This window comes from Watersipora subatra, chromosome 9 (assembly GCF_963576615.1).
Source record: "Watersipora subatra chromosome 9, tzWatSuba1.1, whole genome shotgun sequence".
Classification (NCBI taxonomy): Eukaryota; Metazoa; Bryozoa; class Gymnolaemata; order Cheilostomatida; family Watersiporidae; genus Watersipora; species Watersipora subatra.
Genome location: NC_088716.1, coordinates 49,727,819 through 49,742,031, shown reverse-complemented (window position 1 = coordinate 49,742,031; position 14,213 = coordinate 49,727,819). Strand labels below are relative to the sequence as shown.

The 14,213-nt window shown below is 35.6% G+C and overlaps 1 protein-coding gene across 1 annotated transcript; it reads right to left on the bottom strand.

The window, feature by feature from the left end:
* Positions 1-1,055: 1,055 nt before the first annotated feature.
* On the bottom strand, positions 1,056-13,014 carry LOC137404678 (sialin-like). Its single transcript, XM_068090908.1, has 10 exons — positions 12,937-13,014; positions 9,390-9,598; positions 7,609-7,796; positions 6,695-6,863; positions 5,817-6,038; positions 5,250-5,399; positions 3,116-3,248; positions 2,369-2,519; positions 2,093-2,183; positions 1,056-1,490 (listed from the first exon to the last, which is right to left on the bottom strand). Exons 1-10 carry the CDS (start codon positions 12,986-12,988, stop codon positions 1,305-1,307), a joined length of 1,551 nt encoding a protein of 516 aa, XP_067947009.1. The 5' UTR covers positions 12,989-13,014; the 3' UTR covers positions 1,056-1,304.
* Between the last annotated feature and the right edge of the window lie 1,199 nt (positions 13,015-14,213).

Genomic DNA, 14,213 nt, shown 5'->3' with positions numbered 1-14,213 from the left:
CATGCAAATCTTACAACCCTTTTAGAAGCTAAACTGTGAATAATCTTCGAATAGTTCAAACAACACAACAAACCAAAAAGAGCAATATTTGCACCCTTTCCTGCCCTAATTTATCTGTAAGCTAAGATTTTAAAGTCCAAAAATGAAAGGAAAATCCCAAAATATCGGAAAGTCTTTACACACCAGAACATATGGCAGGAAAACTATTGCATGCAATATGCACTTATGAACTCAAAACTTTCAAGTAATATACTCTCACACTGCCACTGCTCATTTGTCTTAGTGGCTAGCAATGGCCTTGATGCGCCCTCTATACTTAATCATTTGCCTTGGTCAACTAATGAAACATTCTTAAATTCTTATCTCACTAATTTTTACAATAGTAAGAGCTGTTTTTGTCTGTCTGTCCTCTGAAGCCATGCTAATAGCTTAAAGAAAAAATATGCCTCCAATAATACTTGAACTTCAGTATTCCATTTTACAGTCCAGCATTCTAACCACTACACCACCCAACCAAATTATCTCAACATGGAATACTGATTAATCTTGATGCTCTCTAATGGTGCACAGGGCTGCCAAAGGTACGAGTTGTGGGATATTATGTGAATATCCAAGGCTTTCCTGTGATTAGCCAGTTATGCAGGGGCAAGCTATCATGGAAAGCCAGGGCTTTTGAAAAGTTGGTTTTTCACATGAATGCCACGAGATTATCTAACAGGTCTCGATACATAAACAGACATGAACCGGTGGTAGGTAGAAGAAGCCTCAGTGAGAAGAGCAGATCTAGTGAACTGAGCTAATGAATTGCTGTGCCTTTGCTGCCAGGAAAACCTGTGTGTCTGGTTAGGCATAAGAGACCATCCTAAAGAATTGAGGCTGTTGATTGGCTTACACTCAAGTTGGCAGCAGGAATTGCAGAGATTGGTACTAGAATTTTGCTGTGGAGGTGTCACGCCATGAGGTTGAAGGCTGGTGGCAAAGAGGATGCTGGTCTGCCATCCATGCAGCTTGGTGCTGCATAACAAATTACATGTTGTATTTAATTGTATGCTGTATTGCTTAAACTAGTTATTAATAATATCTTGGATTATAAAAAATACTGTTAAGCTTTTGACTATTGTAAACATATCATTCTTGTTTTCAAATTTTTATATAAACAGTTTTAAAGTTTTTGATTTTTATTATTTATGAAGATATGCAAATCTGTCAACTTTCCTTTCCTTTCCTTCTATGGAAAGCCCAGTAATACGTCATACTGTATGTACTTAAGGCTATGAAGAAATGTACACAAATGTGCTGCCTATTTATAACTCTGTGATCTTCTCTTTGGAACTCTCTGAATCTGATTCTTTTTCTTGTGGATCATCTGCAGGTGGCTCTTCTGCCCAGGTCTCTACTTCTCCTCGTGCAAATATAGTATAAAATATGGCTCCTATTACAAATATGGCAGCCCAAATGTAAAATACCATCTGCCATTCAGCAGTCGAACCCTAAAAAAGAGAATAGAATTGCTGAATATGCAAGTTCCAAACTAATAATAAAAAAGTACTATGGTCTACTAATAAGAAGCTCTATACTCTCCTCACACAATATTATTTAGGCAATCCTGTTGCTCACCTGCTACTAGCTGCTAACACTTGCCAGGACAACCTACAGCTCATCTGTTACTACTTGCTAACGTTTGCCAGGACAAACTATTGCTTACCAGCTAATACTTGCGAACACTTGCCAGGACAAACTACTGATCACCTGCTACTACTTGCGAACACTTGCCAAAACGAACTACTGTTCAAATGCCACTACTTGCTAACATTTCCCATAGAAAACTACTGCTCAAATGCCACTACTTGCTAACGTTTGCCAGAGCAAACTACTGCTCATCTGTTTACTATTGCTAAAACTTGCCAGAACAAACTCTGTTTCACCCGCTACTACTTGCTAAAATTTCATAAAAAAAATCTCTTGAGCACCTTGTGACACCATCATGTTTGTGAAAGAAAACTTGGTGGTTTTATTTATGTCTAAAAGAAACATAGTTTTTCATCCGTGAGCTGTAGAGGGTTAGTAATTGATAATAACAAGGCTGGCTTACCGTTGGCGTCAGAGCATTAACTAGGTTTGGCGCGACCATCCCTGGGATAGTAGCAAATGTGTTGCTTATGCCATAAATCTCTCCTGCATACCTTCAAACCAAAAAATGGGTAGTGGTCAGGTCAACAAAAAGGATTCAGCTAATACTAAAACAGCGGGTTATGCCCACTTATTACCTACCAACTAGCATTTGACTGTAATATAGTCTATGATGCTATAATGACGCTATATATTGCATCATAATGGCAAAATATGAGCATATCATTGATTTGCTTACTTGGGTGCTATGTCCTGAGCATTTGTTACGTAGCCTGATCTATTGAAACCCATAAATCCAACAGCAATGACGAGGAACATAACTCCCAAATAGCTTTTGTCACAAGGTACATGCCCGGCAGCTACCAAAGCAGCAGCTGGAATAAGTAGAGCTACAACAGACAGTTCTGAACTTGAAGGCTAAAATACAGGCGTATTTTGTGTTTATGTACAGAATCCTTACAAAGTTTTAATTGGTAATACATTTCCTAAACAATTTTGATGGATCCTTTCCGCTAATTGACATGGATCTCTATGCTGTATTTATTAATTGTGCTTGCAAGGCGTAAATATGCAAATAAAGAGTCGAAAATAATGCAATGATTCTCCACAATTCATTCAATTTTAAATGATAGCTTCTACCTCACTATACCAGCAATAAAGAATGAGTAGCCTACATTACAGCTACAAAGTAAAGGTCTGTGTTGAGGTCAGACTTTCCAGGTTTGTCAGCTTACTTTTCCAATCATTAAACATTACTAAATTAGACGAGAAATAGGCACTCAGATAAATATACATGGAACCATACATTAACTTACATATATAAATGCATACCTACGACTACACAAATTCATATAATACATATATGGAATTATATATTAGAATAAAGGAGTATAGTTATAAAAGATATACATAACAACATGACATACATAAGTGACATGCAAATAAAGACACAAGCACACTATTTATTATAAAAACACGAACGTACCAAGAAGCATGGCTGTTTTTCGGGCTGTTTTCGTTGTAACAATATGTTTCCGTCTCATTATATCTATTACGTGTGAAGCAGAGTTAGCTACTATAAAGCCGGCAATATAAGGGAGGGTAGAGTAGAGCCCGTTCTATAACAAAATATAGCAGTAGAGTAATTTATATGGTGCATATGATTGGTTCAAGTGCTACATGCAGTTGCAACAGAGCAAATAAATCTGTAGTAGTGCCAAATGTGTTGACACTAGTAAAATTATTTGTTGTTTTTATTGTAACAAAGATGGTCATCAAAATAGCTGATAACAAATAGAACGTTGTTATTAAATCTCTTTATACTATTTCCCTAGTCGCATATTTTAAACAGAAATGAGTGTAACAGCTATAAATGATGGCTATAATTTTGGCTACCCGCCAAAAAATTAGAACATGATGATGAAAAACAATGTGTTCAAAAACCTTGTTTTACGTTTTTGCCCTTATATACATGTATCTAATTGTTACGTTGACGTAACTAGAGGTACAGTAAGCAAACATGTCGGATCTTCCTACAGTCAAACCCAACATAGTAAGATATTCTCTCACTTTCTGAGTATCGGGTCTTATGAGGACATAAGAGTTCATGGTTCTCCGCCCTTCTTTTAACCATGACTTTTCTTGGCAAGTTTTAACAGTGGTTTGCTATTGCCTTCTGTTAGGTATTGTTATCAAGACACAATTTTAAGCTCTGCTGGCTATTGGCTCCAAAAAAGTTTGGTTTTTAGTCCTGCAGGGTTGCTAGCCACCTCTTTCATCCGCACCTTGAAGCGCAGATGAGGAGCTAGTTTGATCGCCAACAGTCCGACTTGGCACTGAGGCGATTGTGGCTGGATGCCCCTCCTAACACCACCAATAGTCCTTTTGGGACTCAAACCACGGACATACTGATTATATACCAATGCACTAACCACTAAACCCCCGCTGCTCTCTTACATTGCAAAATCTCACAATATTACAATATTTGCTTCACCGGTTGAAATTTTCGCATGCTTCTGAACACAAAAGACAACTATAAACACTTCAAGTAATTACATTTAGCAGTAACATAATGCATTGTATAAAACTATGAAAAAGCCAAGTACACAATTTTAAATTTCATGTAAAATATATATTGACACTTTTGATAATAAACGCTTTGAGTTGACCATCGTACTGGTCTATTAATATTGTTCGTATTAATTGTGCAATTTCATCTTCTGACATGAATGCAAGAAGGTTGTTATAACGTTTCTCTACCCAACTTGTCGTAGATCTTTAAATAAATTTACATTGGGAATCTAAGAAATATCTCTACATGTTGATACTTATTGCTTGCAGTTAACCTTTCAACATCTTATAGCCTGTGAGACATTTTGCTGGAGCTTTCAATTTTGTTCATTATTCTTAATCTGAAAGCATATTTTTATTTTATAACCACACTTTACAATGTTGCAACAGTTAGCAATAAATTTAACAATATTACTAATAATAGTTTGTAGTAAGAAGTTTTTATTGTTACTTTATGTCAGAAAACAAAGTGGGTAAAACTCTGCATAAAATTATGTGAAGTCTTTTAGCTTACTGGTCCGGTTTAACAATAATTTGATTGATTTGATCTATATGCCTTTAGTATTGATAAATTTTATTTTAAAATTACTTGTAACTTCTTTACTCTTACTTGTTAAAGTAAAAAGTTGTAAAAGTCTTGGATGTAAGGCGTTTTAAATTACTTTATATAACTAGAAATATCTTTTGCAAAACTTGGTTTTGCATGTTGAAAAACTTACATGTAAGGTCATCATAAAAACTATCATATTAGGATTATTGTTATCTATATGATTGTATTACTAATAATATCATGACTGGCTACGCTGCAAGCACCATTTAGTTATGGCAAGTAAATGGGTTTACTAGATTGCATTGTTGAAATCCTCAAATTTAGTTGGAAAATGTTCTTTGAGTGTACAATGTATTCTTTTGAGTTAAAAAACAATATAAAATTATTGTTTTACTACTTTAGAAAAGTTAATGCAACCTGAAATCTTTTTCAATTTTTTAAAAGTAAAAAGTACATTATGCAGTTAACGAATAGGAAAGAAACTAATGAAAATACTCACCGACTTGATGTCAAAATGTAAGACTTCTTTCATGAAAGCTGGTAACTTTGTCACAAGTGTGTAGTTTCCAAAGTTGTTTGCAAAATGAACGACGATAATTGCCCACAGCGCTGGAGATTTGGCCATGTCTAACCAGGGAACGTTATCGTTCTGTAATACCACCTCAAGTATGAGTGGCTAGCATGCTGAGTCTGTTTGGTTATTATAGTTAGGTGTAACATTTGTACTTTTTAATGCTTAGCATTTTTGTATAGACTTTCATTCTTTTAGCAATAAAACATCTTTTGTTCCTCTTTAAATACTAAAATTTAAGAATTGTTCACAATATACTAATATTCACCTATACCTTTGATTCTTTGCAACTAAATTTACCCACAATCCAACTAAAACCAACATTTAAAACTAGTATAGGCTACTATTCATGTTGATAAACGTGGTAGGTTAACATTGAATGACAATCATACTGGATTAAATCTATCTTAAACAGCGAGTAAATAGTCAAAACTTTTGAACCCTATGAAAACAGGTATTTCTTGCCATTTCTTTCGTTCACAAAATAGAATGCACCTTTTGAATTGATGATCCATCCAGACTTTTTGCAATGTAAAGCTTTTCTCTCTCACTGATCCTTGGATGCTCGTTTGGTGAATCAAATATAAAGAAGTGCCAAACAAAACAGAAGAGAAGACAAATTCCACCACCAACATAGAACATGCTTGGCCATCCTCCGTCAAAGGCTTCCCATTCACAAAAGAAACCACCGACTCCGAGCATTAGCACATTTCCAGCCTACAAAGTTGTTACTTAAACGTCAAATATATAACTTATACAAAACGCAAAAGCTTACAAACTGTCATAAAATACTGACTTACATGTACCATACCAGTGCCTTAGTCGGAGTTTTCTACACTTTATTGCAGTCAAAGATGAACTTACACAACATTTTTGTAGATTTTATCAGAAAGTTTTAGATTTTTTATCATTTGTGATTTTTTTCGATGTTTGAGGTGATGTGGTTGCGAAAATGCTTCAAGATTAAGCAAACTATTCGATCAAGCATAATATTATCAAGCAAAATATTTTGATGTCTATAGTAGCAAAGAAACTGACAGAATAGAGACGCGTAAAGCTGCAATTTGAATATAGTAGCTGATACCAATTATCATAATCATAGCAACTACTGACATCATTTTGCCTGTAATTTTCTTCTGAGCTTTTTAATTGCAATAAAGTTTTATTGAAACCTCTTGGCACTCGAATCACCTCAAACCTAAAAAACAATCACAATGATAGAAAAATGCTGATACTTTTTAATAAAATCTACCAAATCTTTTTGTAAGTTTGCGACTAATCTCTTACGGTCTTGGTATAGCCCAAATTTATCTTTGCTATAGAATATGTATATACTGTAAGCTGGTTAGATTAAAACAGCGTCGTCTACTAACCATCGTTCCTGAGAAGCATAAAACATTGAGTTTGCTTCTCTCATATGGAGGTGACCAATGGCCAAGCAAACTTTGTATTGCAGGAAAGACAACTCCTGTAGACAAACCAGCTATCACTCTCAATGCGATGACCAGCCCTGCTGAAGTTGTGTAGTTTTTTCCATCATATCTGAACAGACATTTAAACATTTGTAATTAATAGTGTGATTTGTGAAAGAATGCATGATCTTCACGTTGTACCACTGTCATAGTGCCAGTGTGTCCATAATGTTTAGTAGCGTGCTGTAACAGTTTTTAGGATTTATTGTAATTGCTCTACCTTTTCTGAACGACCTTCATTACATCGATTATTTAAATGAAAGATCTGTATTACAGATAATAAATGACAGGGGTCTTGTTACAGGTAAAAAAACTTGCGGTGTATGCAGTCAGTTTATTTTGCACAATCATCACAGACTTGTATTTTCTCTGGATTTATTATTGATGCCAGGGTCTTCTTTCATTTTTGATCAGATAGCCCGAATATGCATGTTTAGGACGCAGGTTTTCAGGACCCAGAGAAAGCTTAGAAACCAAATATTTTTATCAACCTGGCAGAAGACACAAAGCATATACGTGTGAAGGACGAATGAATTTGGACAAAACGTGAAAAGGTTTGGCGTTTATGTGGAACAACAGACAGACACACACACATACACGCGCATGCACATGCGCGCACGCACAAGCACACATATACCTATGCACGCACGCACCCATGCATGGCAAACGCATGCTCACGATAACCAGGTGGGGAGTGGTAAGATTTGTTTGCATAAATGAAAAACGGGTGCTTATTACATCATAAATTAAACAAACTTTAAAGAAACAGGCTGTTGTTAAGTTTGAAGAACAATATTAAGTACTTTTTGACTCACCTGGCAGCCAATGGAGTCAGGATTGTCACCAGCCCATTTATGATGTAGCCTACCAACAGAACCCTTTTTCCACCAAACCTTCCCGAAAGATAACCACCAGGAATCTGAGTAACTATGTAGCCATAGAAGAAGGAGCTCAGCACCCAACCCTGTAGGTCTTTGTCCCACTCTATATCTCCCCCGACTTCCTGTGGTAAAAATTTTGATGTGAGAGCAATCTAGAGGTAGTTAAGAAGTTTATGTTTTTGAAATTCTAGCAACCGCCCTTGATGTCCAGACAAACAGGAGACATGCTACTCTGACGATGGTCACAGCAGAGCAGAGCTGCGGCTATGAGTGAGCAAACTAAACCATTTATTGCACCAATGCACTATTAAACAACCAAACTTCAATGGCGCCCGCTCCTGGGCTTTCTTGTTTAGTGAATTCACACATTTGGTTGTGACTAACACCAACAAGTATAACTATGAGAGTAAGAATAAACTAAAAAAACTAAAAACTACAAAACGCTACAAGTGTAAAAATATTATTAGAATTAGCCAATAATACGCAATCAAAACAGGCATTTTAAATTAGCCTCAACGTGTTTAACAACTGCTTCTGATGCCATTGACAGCAAGTGCTGAACGTAAGAAACATGCATTGCAGTGGTTTCGTTGACAACAACACTATTCTGCATTGCCATGTTTTCTTTGAGAACTCAATTTTATTCAGAGCCAATCCCATTTTTTCTCAAATCGGCAATTCTATAGGCTGTGGTGACCTAAGGCTAGTCTTAAATCACCTAACACTCATGAAGAGAGTTTTGTAACAAAAATTAGTTTTTAAATTTGGATCAAACCTAAAGATCAATCATTTTTATATTCATGTTTATGGCTTTACTAATAAACTACTACTCATCCAAACATTAATATTTAGCTGAAAATCCAACTATGCATGTCTGTTTAACCATAGCACAAAATTATATTTGAAAAAGAGACTGTAAACAGTCGTTTACAAATTTATGGTCATAAGCAGTGAAAGAGATTTTAGATGTAAAGTTTTTTACAGATAAAAGATTCCTGCACAATACACTTTAGTGCCAAGGACATTTTCCATCATTCTCTCCGACTAACAGTGTTGTCAGAGCAGGTCATAGTATTTAAGCTTCACTACAATACCCCTGAATATGCCTAATATTTATTGTGGTAGTTTTAAAATCTTTTAAAATGGCTTTTAACCGTAACAAAAAAAATGGCTAACCTGTGGACTATTTCAATCAGAAAGTAAACAATTCAGGGAGCATTCATTGCTAAAAAAGTAAAAGTTGTCATTGTCAAAATGCACATATTTTATCGTCCAAATTTAGAGCATAGGATGAAAATGAAAGTCATTTGTCTACACTTTTTATTTGAGTAAAAATCCAAGTTATGCAAAATTTAAGCATTTTTAAGGAGGCAAAGCAAAATTAGAATAATATTTACTATAATAAGAGCCATGGTTGGATGTTAGGAAAGGCTACTACATCACACCAGATGTAAACTCGTGAAAATCAGCTGGGAAAACCTAAACTCTAACTACTGCACCAATCGTTCACCTTTCTTGTTAGGAATTCTTGTGTACATACCTATTCTATGTACTTCATCTGCACACCTGACAATCTCTCATGGTAAACCTGACTGCCAGGTGATTATTGTTTTTTAATAACTGCATATAAAAACTTACTGCCCATGGATGGTCTAGTTTAGCAAAACAGTTGAAATTTATAAGCACAGTTTGTGCTAAGAGCATTAGTTACAAACCTGGTGAGCAGAAGTGAAATTAGTTACCGGAGCCATACACTCTTTGGGTATGGATTTCTGGGCATTTGAGACATTAGCTGGTTTCACCATACATACAATAGCTACACCCATGTTGACTCGTAGAGCGTATAAAATAGTGCAGCAAATAAAGCCAACATAGGCAAGAGTCCATCTGCATGACGTCGCTACCTGCCATGCTGTCTCTGTAACTAATCATAAAACAAAGTACATGTACTTCGGTCCAGGTTATTGTACAAAACAGCATTTTAGAAAAGGTAAAATCTTGCTGAAAGCCTTTGAATAAAAATCCCAAATAAAGCTTATGTCCATACATGCACACGTCTCAAAACATTTTGCTACTCTATAAAACATTTGAAAGGTGTAATTAAAAAGCGCAACAACTTCAAGAGTACAGTTAAACTGCTTGAAGTCTAGTAAAAACAGTGTAGGAATCTGTCATGTGCAAACAATACCATAGTTTTAAGGAAGCTTATAAAACTTCTGGTGTTTCTCATGCAAGATTTAATTCTCTCATTTAGTAAAATTTTACTGAATATACATCTATAATGTTTTGCAACAAACAAACAACAACAATCTGATACCACATTTTAAACTACACTTTCTGTAAGTTGTTAATTGTTTCAAAACATAATTGAGTTTTGAGTTTAGATAGTCAGAGAAAATTTTCTATAAAAAATTAAAAAGAATGTAGTCGATCGTCGTGTGAAAGCCATGGATCTCATTAAATCCAAAGTTTTTAATTTAGGGATGATTTTAGTATTGAAGACATAATACGATTATATCTAAATAAGTGCTGTAGGCACACTCAGATCATATATTGGTGATTCCTCTAGGCACACTCAGATCATACATTGGTGATTCCTGTAGGCGCACTAATATCATATCTAAGTGATTCCTGTAGACATATTAAGATCATATCTAAGTGATTGCTGTAGGCACACTATGATCACATCTAAGGAATTACTGTAAGCACTCTGTGATCATATCTAAGTAATTGTTGTAGGTGCACTAATATCTTATACAAGTGATTGCTGTAGGCACACTATGATTGTATCTAAGTATTTGCTGTAGGTACACTAATATCATATATAAGTGATTGCTGTAGGCACAGCTGTCACAACTGATTTAAAATTCCAATGACGATATTTCATTTTAAGCAATTTGCTAGTGAAAGGTTGATTATATTTTTAGGTCAAAAGTAAAATTACTTGTTAGAATATTGTTTTTTAAGACAAAATCTTTAATTTTGGCAAAATATTTCCAGTAACAATTGAAATTTTTGATGGCTGCCAACTCCATGCGCAGAGAGACCCTTCACAAGGCTCATTTTTCTGTGACCAGGTATGTCCTTAAAGGTTAAAATTCTCTCATTGACACATGTTATGAAAAATGCATTCTTTGAAGATGGATATTGTAACAGGTGCACTAAGTATGTGTGACTTTGCAGCAATGTTATAGTTGTTACATGTGCAGTATGTATGTGTGACCTTGCAGCAATGTTGTGGGTAGTCCAGGTGTGAATAGTGTTACAACTGCAAGAAGTATGTGTGGCCTTGCAGCAATGTTATAGGTAGTCCAGAGGTGATTAGTGTTACAGGTGTACTAAGTATGTATGCCCTTGCAGCAATGTTATGGGTAGTCCAGGTGTGATTAGTGTTACAGGCGCACTAAGTATGTATGACCTTGCAGGAATGTTATGGGTAGTCAAGGTGTGATTAGTGTTACAGGTGCACCAAGTATGTGGGACCTGGCAGCAATGTTATGGGTAGTCAAGGTGTCATTTTTATGAGTCATCAGTATGGATTAAGCAGCTGAGTGAGCTAGTCAGTCGTCATAAATGATATCTGTCAGTATATTCTTACAATAAACCACCTGGTAAAAAATCCACATTATAACAGATATCCAGCAGATAATTAGAGCACCATTGGTATGCTTTGATCTATGACACCACAGTGAATATTTGATCTGGCCTATCTTATCGGTACTACTCAAATTAACAAAGTTATTCTGATAACAACATTACTTGAAAAAGATTGTTTAGTATTGAGATATTTTGGGCGCGAAAGGTAGATATGACTTGAGCTGACTTAGCTGCTCACTGTCTGGATGACATTGAATAACTTGCTCAATGCTTACTGATTATTCCTGCATCGAATATTTTTAATTTAAGACAAAAAAGAAGAAACATATTAGATTAGCGGAAAGCCCGGCATAACATGGGTAATAAAAATCATCTAATAAGCAGTGATAACAACGCCACACTTATAAACTCAGCTTATGAACAATGCTACTGGCCATTAGCCTGGCACAATGCCAATGGATAGTTTAAGTAAGCTCTTACTAATACATAGAATGACGTTGCGCCGTAACGGAGAGTGGTAGTGTATTTTCACCCTCATAGCGACATATATCGCTCAATGAATCCATCAAGCTCGCGTGGCTTAATTGGTGAGAGACTGGACTGGTGAATGGGAGGTTCCGAGATCAAATCTCCTGCAATCTGGATTTGTTGTTCTAAGAATTAAATTGCTGTAGCCGGACATACCGAAAGAGATACTAACTTTAAGAGATATATAATTATACATATACATATATATATATATATATATATATATATATATAATCAGCTTATAACCAATGGAAGGTAATGAGAGTTGCCTACCACTTACCATTAGCTTGGCAAAATGCCAATGAATAGATTGAGTGAGCTTACTAATAAGAGCTAATGCTTTTCATGAGGCTGCGTCATAATAAAAATCGCTAGCGTATTTTCTCCCATTTAGCGACATATATCGCCTGACAAATCTATCAAACCTCATTGGCTGAATAGAGTAAAGCGTTGGACTGGTGAGCGGGAGGGGTTGAAGTCAAATATTTTGTGGTACTAATTCTTTATTCCAAGATTTTAATAGCTATAGGTTGACATACATGTATACAAAGACAAACAAACGCACAAACTTTGAGAAATATATATAGATTATTGCATCTTTTTGTTATGAGATATTGTCTCAACACTGACACATGTACACCAACTTATTACATCGGTTTGTTGTGAGATGTTGTCTAAAGACTGACACATATACACCAGCTTATTACACCTGTTTGTTGTGAGATGTTGCCTAAAGACTGACATATGTACACCAACTTATCACATCTGTTTGTTGTGAAATGTTGTCTAAAGACTGACACATGTTCACCAACTTATTATGTTTGTTTGTTGTGAGATGCTATCCAAAGACTGAATAAAGTTAATCAGCTGATATGTTTAAGTTTAAACTTGCAGAAAAAGGCACTAGCCTATTATACCCAAACATTTTTTTGTTTTATATGTGGTAAGCAGTTACAAATTATTAAAAAATACAAGCTCTTTCACTCTTCAGGAAAAGACTTATGAAATCAGTATTTGTTTGCCAGAAAATGACAAGTTGACTTTTTGCAGAAAGTTGTGATTACACTTGCTGCTAACAAGGTACAACTAAAACACAATTTAAACCTCAAAATAATCTCAAAATAAAATATTTCATACCTTGTTCATCTTCTTCTTCTTCTTGAAGTTTTTGTGTCGAGTGACTGGCCATTATGTGATTTGAAGCTCTGCCCCTCTTGTCTAGTATTATCAGTTTGATGGAGTGGCAAGATAACTTTAATTCCGATTATGTTTACAAAGGCTTATCTTAGAGCCCACCTGCCCTCTACAGGCCTTGGGTTTTACTACACTAGTTGCTAAACCAGCCGTGATGATTTGGCAAAAAGAAATACCCTTCAAATCGTGTTGTTATTTGTAAGCAGTATGCTTCGTTGCTTCTGTTTTTATGCACCACTTGTGTTGTTTCTTTGTGCGCGACAAATGACAAATAGACCAAAAATTTTCTGTTTGAGAGAAACAGAATGAAAAAGGATGTTTAAAAATATAAATCAGACAGCTGTGTAAACGTGTAAAAAGTGTGGCATGGCTTAAAACAGCGGACAGAAGTGGCCTAGTTTAAACAATTATAAAACCATGTTTGATCCTGATAACAATGGTTTTAAGAAATCATATATCAATGCACCAATGGTCTTGAAGAGTTTTGTCCACCTGTTCACGTTGAGCTGAAGAAGAGAATGAACTATATAATGTGATATGCATATAGTTAATTCTCAATAGCTTACATCTATGCATCTATCAGTATGGTTTACCATGTCACTTGATTTTAAGTTCTTAATTAAAGATATTTGACATCATGTGTAATAGATCAGTAAACGCAGTTGAAGACCACAATGGAAAAACTAGTAATGTCACATTTTAGTTTTGGCACTGTAGAATTGAATGGTGAATTAAAAATTTGGAAAAATCAGTGTTATCCTATGAAAAACTGTGTTTAAATTTTATGTTCAAATGAATAAACAGATGTTCAAGCCGTAATATGGAAAAATCGGCCAAGTCCAAAATCTAACCAATCAAAGAGCGTTTTGCTCGTTAACGTGGTCTTGCATTGTTTAATGTTGCTTAGCTAGCAGAAAAGATCGATGCGTAAAGCCTGGTTCCCATATCGATTGCAAGACTCCGGCGGTAACATGCGCAGCAAAACACTTGCGACGCTAGGCTCGGCGGGATACGTTCACATAAAAGCCACATCGTTGGTAATATCGTAAACATAATTACGTATTCAAATAAAATGTTCGCTCGCCATGTTGTTCCTATAATGGTGACCTTTACTCATACAGCACATTTCGGAAAGGTTTTGCCTGCGGCCGTTTGTGAAATTTGAACAGCGCTAAACTATTGCGATGCCGCCGGCAACTACGGGCAGTCCTCGGCGGTAC

Excerpts from the sequence above, each read along its gene's own strand:
- LOC137404678 (XM_068090908.1), bottom strand. The coding sequence starts at position 12,988 with ATGGCCAGTCACTCGACACAAAAACTTCAAGAAGAAGAAGAAGATGAA. Across the intron at positions 7,797-9,389 it reads ATTTCACTTCTGCTCACCAG|GAAGTCGGGGGAGATATAGA; the intron begins GTTTGTAACTAA and ends TTTTTACCACAG. Across the intron at positions 2,520-3,115 it reads AAAAACAGCCATGCTTCTTG|CTCTACTTATTCCAGCTGCT; the intron begins GTACGTTCGTGT and ends TGTCTGTTGTAG.